Source organism: Felis catus, chromosome A2 (assembly GCF_018350175.1).
Source record: "Felis catus isolate Fca126 chromosome A2, F.catus_Fca126_mat1.0, whole genome shotgun sequence".
Classification (NCBI taxonomy): Eukaryota; Metazoa; Chordata; class Mammalia; order Carnivora; family Felidae; genus Felis; species Felis catus.
The window spans coordinates 53,670,406-53,682,448 of NC_058369.1; the positions used below are offsets into that span (position 1 = coordinate 53,670,406).

Sequence of the window (12,043 nt, forward strand, 5' to 3'; positions counted from 1 at the left end):
TGTAAGGAAGGAGTTTCCACCGCAAGACTCCGCAGTGAACACTCACTAACCACCAGTCCTGGCCATAGGCCCTCAGAGACAGGTCCGAGCCATGCGGCCCGCTTATCTGCAGTTGACACACCACCACCCACACCCGTCCCCTGCTGCTCCAGAGAGGCCGGAAAGGCTAGCTTTCTACTCACCGTAGGACAGCCACCTCATTCCTGAAGGCCTGGAACTGCTCTGGCGTGGGGTCGACAACTTTTAGAATTTTCACTGCAACATCTCCTGCAAATTATAGTCAGTACGATCAGCTGAATGAGCTTACTTTGTTATTTTTCACATACCCTAGTCCTGAGAAAGAGTGAATCACTTATTCAGATATCATGTGCCTACACAAGTGGAATAGGCAAATTTCCAAATTATTCAAGTACTTGAAAAAAGTTAAGTATATTATACTACTATCCTTTAAATACCACCACACACGCCTTGAATATGGGTTTGGTTTAAACTCTTCCTATCAAGCCTGGCATCCCCAGTGTGACTGGGGAATAGGTGAAAACCTGGGCCTGTGAGGGCCGCACTGGCAGGTGAACTGGAATGGCCGGCAGATACAGGAGTTTTGGGGCCAGAAGGCTGGTGCCAGCAAACAGGCCATTTGGCAAGCAGTTGATGCCAAACTCAGCAGCCACATTCTAATGAGACCCGAGATGGTCCCTTGTACACAAAGATACATATCGAAATTAAGCTTCTTTGCCTTTAATACCATGAAGAAGCAATCCTAATGATTAATATCGATTGCTTACTACGCCCTTGCGCCACACGTGCCTTCACAGGCATTGTCACCTTTAATCCTCATAGTTGCCCTGTGATGTAAATACTGTTATCCTCATTTTACAGGGAACAGAGAAGCATAGTCAACTCTCCAACGTCATTTAACCAAAACACAAAAGTGCTGGAGCCAGGATTAGAATGCCAGTCTGACTCCAATGGCTGCCCTTCTAACTTCCATACTGACAACAGACTGTCAATCACTATGAGCCTCTTAACTTTAGAAACATCCAGAGATTAACTCTACTTTATATGTGCTACTGATTTAGAAGGCACTTTCAGAAATGTTTCTACACTATAACGGTCATTTTAATAAATTACATGAAGCCCTATCAGGACCTCAGATTTTCTTGGCAAATGAATTTGTCAAAACATAGCCTTCTGGGTAGCTCTTTCTGCCCACGCGTCCTGTCCCTGTGCTTTAATAAAGTCACCTTAAAAACAAACAAAACCATAGCCTTCTGGTGATCAAATAAAGGAGTTGGTTGATGGCACCTTGGAGGTAACAGAATTCCTCCACTTATCAAGCATGCCCCCTTGGCAGCACCCCTGTGCAGCCTCTGTGGGAGCATTCCTTACTTCACTGGAGTACCAACTGGTAAGGACATGGGTTTTAAAAAAATCTTATCTTTTTTTTTTAATTTGAAAGAGGGCACGCATGCGAGCAAGCGGGAAGGGGGTGGGGGTGAGGGGGGCTCAATCCCACAACCCTGGGATCATGACATGAGCCAAAATCAAGACTCAGACACTCAACCAACTGAGCCACCCAGGCGCCCCAAAGAGATGGTTCTTATGGCAGGTCCCGAACTGTTGTCCTGTCATCATCTCTGGTTTTATCATCCAAAGCTAAAGTCCCCACCTAACAGTAGGGGCTCATCCACTTCACTGGCACATGTATTTCCCGAGGACCCAGGGCTGCCTCTTGGGAGACGCATTCTGCAGTCACAGCTGCCTTCTCTCCAGGAAGATGGAGCTGGTAAACCATGCAGCTCCATTTAAGCTCCTTATGACTGAGGAGGAGGATAAGAGTCTCCTGCAGAACTGCTCATTCTGGAGCAGTCTGAGCCAAGATAAGAATGCTGGGCGTAAGGGACAAAGACAAAATCTGTTTGCAGAGAGGATGGAGAAAGGTTTCCTGAAACAAATGGGATATATGCCAAGGGAAGGATTTTACTAAGTGGGACAGGCTGTTCCAAACTACATAGGTCAGGAACAAAGGTAAGGTAAGGGGGAAGAAGGAAACAGGAGCTGTGCTTGGTGAACTCTGATGTGTGACCTGGGCCCCTGCAGTCTACGACAGAGGCCAGGGAGGAAGGAGTCCTGGCCCAAGAGCCCTGTATCTGCAGACAAAATACAGGGACAGCAGTGACAGTGGGGACAGAAAGGAAGGGGTGAAGGCAAGAAACTCCAGGAAGGTGGGCTGATCTGACGTGGCAGTCAACTGAGTGGCGGGGCCAGGAGATGACATTGCTGTTGGCCCAAGCACTGGACAAGGCTTGAGAGGGATAGGCCGGGGTGGGTGGAGGAAGGCTTGGGGAGATGCTGGATGGGCCCTCAGGATGGTTTTGCTCCTTGGGACCTTACTAGTTCACAAGTCCAGTTTTACAAGACCTTCCCTTTTTTATAGCTCTCCAAGGGGCATGTTCCAGTTGTCACTGAACTCACCTTTCGTATCACCCATTTTGGACCTGATCATAATGTAACCTCAGAGCTCAGAAGATTCACCAGCAGCCAAAGCCCGCTGAGAGTGACTCATTCTGACCTTGCAGTCAGCTGAATGTCCTCCACCTCCAGCCTCTACTTTTTGGCCCAGTGAGCAGACTTATTATCCCTGTTCAGAGTTCATAGTCTCTTTGTTCCATCACCACAGCCAGTTCAAATCCTCTCCTCTTTCCAAATCCTATTACCCAAATCGGCACTACAATTCCATGTAAGTCATCCACTATACCCACGCCTTCATGCAAGTCACGGGTTGGAAGACTAAACAGGGCTGAACCAAAGTCAAAACCCTACGATGCCTGAAAGGACCCATCTGCCTTCCAGCTCGTGGTTAGCAGTTAAGATAACAAGAGTATATATGCAATTTCTTACTGAAACCCAGAGACTATATACTACAGCATTCCCTCACTTTCACGCAAATACTCCTAGCGTTGCCATGACAGGGATTCAGTCTGCTAGGAGCAATGGGCAAACATTATAGGAAAATGGATTTCAACTTTTATAAAGAACTGTTTTCTACTAGTAGGACTGCCTCAAACTGGAACAAGTTCTCCAGTAACCAGCTCCCTCACCAGCATTCTGAATTTCAGGCTAAGACTGGCCAAGTCTCCTGAAGGTCTTGCACAATCTGAGACCCTATATTCACCCAAAAATGATATCTAAAGTCTTTACGGGGCCCTACCACTCCCCATCCCTGGACTGCACTCCTATCAGCCTCCCTGAGTTCCTCAAACAGGTCAGGTGAATGGCCCAATTCACAGCCCCCCTTGCTGCTTCCCCAGGTTAGCTGACCACTCTCAAGCATCATGCAAATGCTACTTCTTCAGCAGAGTCCTTCCCTACTAACCCACCAAAACCTGTGCACAGGGACTGCCACTCCCTACCTGCTTTCCTCCCTTTTTCCTCGTTAGCAATTATAACATACTATATACTTTGGTTGGTTATTGTCCCCACCAGAATAGAAACTCCATAAGAGAAAGAATTTTCATCTGTTTTGTTCACTGCTTCACTTGTAGCAGCTAAAAGAATGCTTGGTATTAGAAGAATATATTCAGGAAACACCGATAAAGAAATGAATGAATTCTAAGATGCAACTGTCAGCAAGGCATGTTATGAACTGACAAGCTGTCTCAAGCTCTGGAGTGGAAGTAGGGACAGCCTCTGGCACAGAATACTAGCTGCTGAATGACCCAGCTGCTCCCAGCACAGGTCAAGAATCCACTGCTGGCAGGGAAGCGGAGACTCAGTACCCAGCCTGAAGCCTCCAGGTGTGCACAATTAGGTCTGGGCCCAAAACAAAGGCTGCTCTCCAACTTGCCCTGGCAGTCTCAGGACCAGGTACACCATTCAAGTCCACCTCTCCAGCACTCCATGCAACAGGCATTTAGTAGTACTGCTTATTACTAATCTCTTCTTTTGAACACGTTTCTAAGAGGAGTATAAAAAATTGTATGTACTGGGGCACCCGGGTGACTCTGTGGGTTAAAAGCATCTGACTCCTGATTTCAGCTCAGGTCATGACCTCGCAGTTCATGGGGTTGAGCCCTGTGTTGGGCTCTGCGCTGGCAGCGTGGAGCCTGCTTGGGATTCCTTCTCTCCCTCTCTCTCTGCGCCCCCCTCTCCCCCCGGCTCAAGCTCTTTCTCTGTCTCTCAAAATAAATAAATATCACACACAAAAAATTTTTTTAATATATAGTATTAACCTTTCTGGAATTATCCACATACCCTTATAGCTGGCAATCTTAGCACATATAAAGAATGGTATTTATTTCCTTTAGCACGTAATATAAATGACGAAGGTAAACAGCCAAGGAACATTTTATGGAGGGTAGTCCAAAACAACTACACCAAGTAGGTATTTTTTTTTTTTTTACTTTTTCAAAGTTTACTTATTTATTTGAGATAGAGTGTGAGCTTGAGCCAGGAAGGGTAGAGAGAGGGAGAGACAAAGAATCCCAGTAGACCCCACATTGCCAGCACAGAGCCCAACGTGTGGTTCAAACTCACCGTGAGATCATGACCGGAACCAAAATCCTGAGTCAGATGCTTATTTTTCATGACACTAAAACTTCTTACTTTCCCTTAATAGTAAAGTCAGAGAGAGGTAAAGGTAGTACAAATGAGTTAAGACACATTCCTGTTGGTTATCATGTTTTTAATAAGGTGTTGGTATCTCGTTCAGCTACCACTGAAGAAGAAAACTATTATCAGTTGGTAAATCTGGAATGTTTTTACCTTTTTAAATGTCTGTTTCTTGTTTTAACTATTTAGGGTTGTCTAAAACCTAATATATACATCCCTGCTTTCTAGAACACAATGGAATGAACACCACTCTGTTCTTCTGATTCAAAATTATCCTTAGCGTTAGGATGGGATGGGCACCCATACATGGATTCCACCAGGCTGGTAGCCTCACACTAAGCAGCCCAAGCCTGAGAGGGTTTGCTGCCTTCTCGTCATGCCATCAGTGACTATCCCGGCTGCCATCAGTCTGCATCCCCTTCAATGGGTTGTTTATGATGTGCAAAGGCTGGCAAATCAGATCCCAAATTTACGCTCTGTGTGTGCACCCAAGGGTGCACTTACTTAACACAAAGTAAGTGAGCTTTAGTTCATGGATCTGAGGTCTCCATCTTGGCTGCTCTGAGGTCCTCTACTTTCACAGCTGCTAGGCAGAATAAAAACTTTTAAAAATCATCACCACTGTAATTCCTAAGAAACTGATTAAACATTATATAACAGATACCAGGAAAGCAGCAGCAGCAGCCGCAGCCACACAAGCAACCACACACACACACACAAAGTATAGCACAAACAATCCAGAAATTATGATTTCCCTGACCCTCTCATTTTATTTCTTCATTCACAGACGATGGCTTTGTTTCCTGGGGGGCTGACACAAAAAGTCCACTGCTCCTTACTCCTATGACTTTTGAAACACTTATCTTAGAAAAAACTAGAGCCTTAAAAGTATTAGACATGTTATCTGCATTCTAATGGAAGTAACACTGTATCAAATAACATCTCCTTACCATAGTCCAAAAGCTCACAGAATCTAGTGAAAACACAAGCTCATAGGCAGTACTGTGCCGAATGTAAGTAATGCTTTGAAAAATTATGAATCCCCCCCACAAAGTGCTCAACAAGAGGAAACTTAAATTTGAGCACTCCTTAACTACATTTATTGGCTTTCAGCTGATGCTTTAAAATGTGGTATAAAAATGATTTAGTGCTAATGGAAGCATTAAAAGCAATATTCACTGCTCCATCGCCTATAATTACCAGCAGCTATGTGTCAGATACAAGAACTAAGCATTGTATCCCACAAAACTGTTCTTCTTCCATAGGACTATACCACCAAAATAAAAGCTTTTGTGCAGCAAAGGAAACTATCAACAAAACAAAAAGAAAACCTACCGAATGGGAGAAGGTATTCACAAATGCAGTAAGGGGTTAATATCCAAAATATATGAAGAACTCACACAACTCAACACCAAAAGGGCAATCTGATTTAAAAACGGACAGAGGATCAGGGGCGCCTGGGTGGCTCAGTCGGTTAAGCGTCCAACTTCGGCTCAGGTCACGATCTCATGGTTCATGGGTTCGAGTCCCGCGTCGGGCTCTGTGCCTGCTTCAGATTTTCTCTCTCTCTCTCTGCCCCTCTCCTGTTCACACTCTCACTTTCTCTCAAAAATAAACATTAGGGGCGCCTGGGTGGCTCGGTCGGTTAAGCGTCTGACTTCGGCTCAGGTCATGATCTCACGGTCTGTGGGTTCGAGCCCCGCGTCGGGCTCTGTGCTGACAGCTCAGAGCCTGGAGCCTGTTTCGGATTCTGTGTCTCCCTCTCTCTGTGACCCTCCCCTGTTCATGCTCTGTCTCTCTCTGTCTCAAAAATAAATAAACGTTAAAAAAAAAAATTTTTTTTTAAATAAACATTAAATTTTTTTTTTTAATGGACAGAGGATCTGAATAGACTTTTCTCCAAAGAAGTTATATAACAGGCTAACAAGTACATGAAAGGGTGCTCAATATCACTAGTTATCAGGGAGATGCAGATCAAAACCACAAATGGGGTATCACTTCACACCTGTCCGAATGGCTAGTATCAAAAAGACAAATAACAAGTGTTGGCGAGGATGTGGAATCAAAGGAGCCCTCGTGCACAGTTTATAGGAATGTAAATTGTGCAGCCACTATGAAAAACAGTAAAAAGGTTCCTCAAAAATTTAAAAATAGGGGGTGCCTGGGGTGGCTCAGTCAGTTAAACGTCCAACTCTTGATTTCAGCTGAGGTCATGATCTCACATTCATGAGTTCAAGCCACACATCAGGCTCTGCACTGAGTGCAGAACCCTGCTTGGGATTCTCTTTCTCCCTCTCTCTGCCCCTCCCCTACCTGCATTCACATTTTCTCTTTCTCTCTCTCAAAATAAGTACATAAACTAAAAATTAAAAATAGAACTACCATAAGATCCAGTAATTATACTGCTAGGTATTTACCCAAAGAAGACAAAAACGCTAACTTGAAAAGATACCTGCATTCCCATGTTTACAGCAGCCATTATTTACAATAGCCAAGGAATGGACGCTGCTTAAGTGTCCATTAATAGATAAATAAAGATGTGGTATATTTACACAGTGGAACATTACACAGCCATTAAAAAAAAAGAAAAAACAACCTCAGATCTGGCCATTTACAACAACATGGATGTAGGACCTACAGGGCATGATGCTAAGTGAAGTCAAGTCAGAGAAAGACAAATACCATATGATCTCTCTTATGTGTGGAATCTAAAAAGTAAAAGTTTACAAAGAACAAAAAAAGCAGAAGTAGACTCATAAATACAGAGAACTGGTGGTTGCCAGAGGGAGGAGGGTGGGGGCATGGGAAAAATAGGTGAAGGGGATTAAGTACAAACTTCCAGTTGTAAGTAAGTATCAGATAAAAAGTACAGCATTGGGAATATAGTCAATAATGTCCTAATAATACTGTATGGTGACAGATGGTAACTATATTTAGTGTTGTGAGCATCATATACAGAATTTTCAAATTAGTAAGTTGTACACTTGAAACTAATATACCATTGTATGTCAACTATATTTCAATAATAAAAGACTTCAAATTGTTTTCTTCTTTTCTGAAGGAATCGCCAAGATATTTATGACACCTATTTGGGAAATATTCCACAACAGCATAAATTTCTCTGGGACCCAGGAGGCATGCCAGTAGTACATTAGATACAATTTTCAAAGGAAAAGGAATCAAATATTCAGTCCTGTGCCAGCTGCCTTAAAGAATGAGAAATTTATTGGGGCGCCTGGGTGGCTCAGTCGGTCAAGCGTCCAACTTTGGCTCAGGTCGTGATCTTAGTCTGTGGGTTTGAGTCCCGCGATGGACTCTGCTGACAGCTTGGAGCCTGAAGCCTGCTTTGGATTCTGTGTCTCCCCTTCTCCCCCCTCCCCAATATGCACTCTGTCTTGCTCTCAAAAATAAATATGCTTAAAAAAAAAAACAATGAGAAATTTATCAGATGATTATAGTTACAAATGGCAAACCCATATACTAATTAACATAAGGTACTCAAAAGATGGAGGGATCTCAATTTTCAACACCTTGAATTTTAATGCTCCATTCATGTGATGGTCTTAATTTCTCTCAATCTCTGCCCCTTTATATATAAAAATAAATATGATACCATCCAAACTGGAAACATAAGTACCTAGTCATTTTAGGGGTTTGTTTTGTTGTTACTGTCTGCTTCATTAAAATTTGAATTTAGAAGGATGCCTTTTTGGAAACAAGTAGCATTCTCAAGAAAGTATTCCCTATACTTGCGGACATCCCAAAGCCAGAGGCATTAAAACTCTGAGGGAGAAATGTTAAGTATGTTGCCAAAATACACAAGCTGTGGCTACAGATATTAAAACAGTACATTTCTTCCAAGTGACAAAGAGTCTCCATTATAATAAGAACACTATACTAACACTCCACATAGATTTAAGAATGAAGTCTGTGCATTCTCTCTTTGATGGGGATTCCCCAAAACCAACCCAAGGCAGAGCGCAAAGAACCTGTTTCAGGAGGCTCCTGGCTTTCCTGGGCTCGGCTGCTTGACCATGGGCATGTTATCTGCCCTCTTGGGACCTCACAGTTTTCTGTGGGCAAATCTCTAACATTCTTTCCAGCTTTACATTTCTAGAATCCATGCTCCCCTCAGAGCAACAAGCTCTTAACCCATTTAAGAATTTCAAAGCATGTCCCCTGTGTAGTATGTGTTTAATCAGTTCCTGACATTTGACTATCATGCTCAACTCTTACTCACCAATTTCTAATTATCCTGGAAACCATATCATACCAATTATAGCATCACTGAATAGAAAAAGAATGCTATGAAATGTCACTGAGATATTAAGTTCAATCTTCAGATGTAATCAAGTTCCCTGGAGTGCCACTGTAATGCACACAGCACAATGAATTTTATCTCCTTCTTGGCCCTCTCTGGACTGAAACTTGACTTCAACCTAGGCCTTGCAACAAAGGGAGGGTCCCAAACTTACCATGCCACTTGCCCTTATACACCGTTCCAAATGAGCCTGATCCAATCCGAGTGGAAAGCATCACTTCGCTGGCTTCTATTTCCCAGTAATAGCTTGAATCTCTCTGTCCACGAGGCCTCTGAAACCAGCAGTGATCATTAACACACTCCATAGAATGGTAAAGCTCTGTCTGATGAGGGTGTCAAAGAAAAGATCAACCCAACCGACCCATTCCCCTATCTTTTAAAGATAGACATTAACTGTAATTCCAATTTCGATATTTTGAGAAAAATACCATTTTAGTTGTGCCCTCCCTTACAAGTCAACAAATTTTCCAACGCAAGCATACCAAAAATGGCACTGACATTTATAACATCCTTAATTAAATGTTTTATTACAGTTCCCCTCTCCCCACCAAATTAAAAGTATTCTCATTTTAAAAATATTCTCACTTCTGACTAGGTTTTTCTTAGTAAACCCTAACATACGATGCAGGAGGTACTGTAAGCCATACTCACGATTTTGTTTTTCTCCTGGGTCCCAGATCCTGGTGCCCTCTCTCTCTGTGCTGGCACAGGGGTTTTGGGCTGTGACCAGCCCGTTGGGCTCAGATTGTTAGGGCTGCTGGACAAGGCTGAAGGTGAGGCTTAATAGACAAGACAAACAGAATCCACACATGGATAAGCCAACAGAAGATACACAGCATAAAGAGAAAAAGCCCATTATTATTTGCTACATAACTTTGGACAAGTACCTGATTCACTGTGGCTTCGAATTGCATCCTGAAACAGAAAAGGAAAGCTGGTCAATTTCTGCCCCACAAAAGATGCTCTCAGGGGGAAGTAAAAGGGGGGAGGAGAATTTGCAGAAACAAAGTAGACTATAAAACCTCTAAAATACAAAAGGTCTAATTACATACTCTAACTTGCCTGTGATTAAATTTACCAATGTCAATGGCCAATTATCTCCAAGATTATCATCAATTATTCGAACTGGTATTAGCTTTTCATATACCACATTCTTTTGGAATGGAAATCACTTTTTCTCAGAAGAAAGCAACACACATATACAGCAAAGTGATTCTCATTAAGGAATACTAGCAAAGTTACTATCAACTGAGATCTTTCCAGTAACTGAGCATCTTGCTCCACTGAGGCTCAAAACAACAACAACAACAACAAAAAACAAAAACAAAACTTGGGGATTAGGTAGCAAGCTCACTCATACTCCTCTAGGAGTTGGGGGCACACTGACCAGAGTTGGGTTTGGTAAGGGTAAGCACCACAACTACAGAACTTAATCCAAGCCTAAAATCATGAAATGCTGAAAGGACCATAAATCCCCCAGTCCAAAATCTACATTTTACATACAAGAAAACACCTATAAATAAAAAAAGAGACTTGGCCAGGATCACACAGCCAGTAGGTGGCAGAAATAGAACCAGAAACCATCACCCATGAATCTTAGCCCTGAGCTCATTCACCACAAAATGCTCCTGAAACCTTATAGGTAAGCTCTGAAATTAGTTACATTCTACTCAGGTGAGAAGTCAAAAAGCTACCTTTAGAACTTATTAGAAACTGGGTAGAACAGTTTAAACCACAAGGGCTTCCATAAGACCTAAATATTCATTTTATAAACTCTCACTTTGAATATGTAATTATTACATAAAACCACTAGGCCTCCATATCCTCAAAAAGGAGATTTTTCTGGGAAACCTACTATTTTATGTAACCACAATAAAGACAAGATACCTCTTTCACATAACTATTAATGGAATGTTTCCACTCCATAACATTTTTACAAGACAAGAAGTATCCTAGGGGTGCCTGGGTGGCTCAGTCGGTTGAGCACTGACGTTGACCCTGGTCATGATCTCGTAGCTCACGGGTTCGAGCCCTGCGTCGGGCTCTGTGCTGACAGCTCAGAGCCTGGAGCCCGCTTCAGATTCTGTGTCTCTCTCTCTCTCTGCCCCTGCCCCTCTCACACACGCTCTCTCTCAAAATAAATAAATATTAAAATAAACATTTAAAAAATGTTAAAAAAAAGTATCCTAAACCAAGCTGTCCCTCCCCCTACCTTTGGCCGCCCCACCCAAGCAATAAAGCCTGGTTCTGGGGTCCCCAAACCTGGCCAATCTTCAGAATCACCTGGAGAGGTGTTTGAGAATACAGATGTCTCCTCTCCCCAACTAGGACTGATTAAGCATTTCTGGGAGGGAAGGTTGGAAGTCCAGGAATCTCCATTTTTAAGTAGACTGGATAACTGCCAGTTGGCAAAACACCAGCCAAAAATAACGAGAATTTCAACAGAATATTCAGCGGCTATAGCTTTATTATCCAACTGACCTCTTTGTTTTTAGTCAAACCATGGCACAATGTATTTTTGCTGACCAAAATTATATACCCATGCACTAGGATTTTTTTCCTTAATGTCAGCAATTTTCTTCCTGTATCCATTATATACCTCATATTATACTGTGTGCTAATTTCTACAGTTGGATTTATCCTAGAAGGAACCTTTCAAATATCTTGGAATCTAAATATTAAAGAGAACTACAAATGGTTTAAACAAAGAATGTGTACTTTAAAAAAGCTGAATCATGCAATAAAAAGGAATCAAAACTTGCTCTGCCTCTAAAGTATGAAGAGAATTAACATAGTGCCAGTTATTTTATAATAAAAATTCAAAAATTTTCACTTTTAATGTCCCAAGTATTACAGTATTTACGGAGAAACAAATCATGTAACAGAAGTCACTAGGATATTATTTATTATCAGGGCTAACCATGATAAAAGAGAAAACAAAATTCATAGCTAGCATGCACACGACCTCCTCACAATTATCTTGTGATATTCAAAATGCCCCCCAAATGGCCAGTTCAGACTCCACATTCAGAAACCAACATTTTTGTTGAGTCCCTGCCACCTCTGATGGGAGGACAAGCATATGGAAAGTGATTCAAGGTCTGAGTGGGA

At 42.4% G+C, this 12,043-nt stretch overlaps 1 protein-coding gene across 5 annotated transcripts in view; it reads right to left on the reverse strand.

The window, feature by feature from the left end:
* RAF1 (Raf-1 proto-oncogene, serine/threonine kinase) overlaps positions 1-12,043 on the reverse strand; it is an 83,769-nt gene that overhangs the window by 5,649 nt on the left and 66,077 nt on the right. For all 5 annotated transcript variants that reach the window (XM_003982500.5, XM_006928993.4, XM_045051973.1 and 2 more), the window contains 4 exons: positions 9,820-9,847; positions 9,584-9,711; positions 9,087-9,204; positions 183-267 (listed from right to left, as the gene is read on the reverse strand). In XM_003982500.5, coding sequence (XP_003982549.1) covers positions 183-267; positions 9,087-9,204; positions 9,584-9,711; positions 9,820-9,847 — 359 coding nt within the window. The remainder of the gene's footprint in view (positions 1-182; positions 268-9,086; positions 9,205-9,583; positions 9,712-9,819; positions 9,848-12,043) is intronic.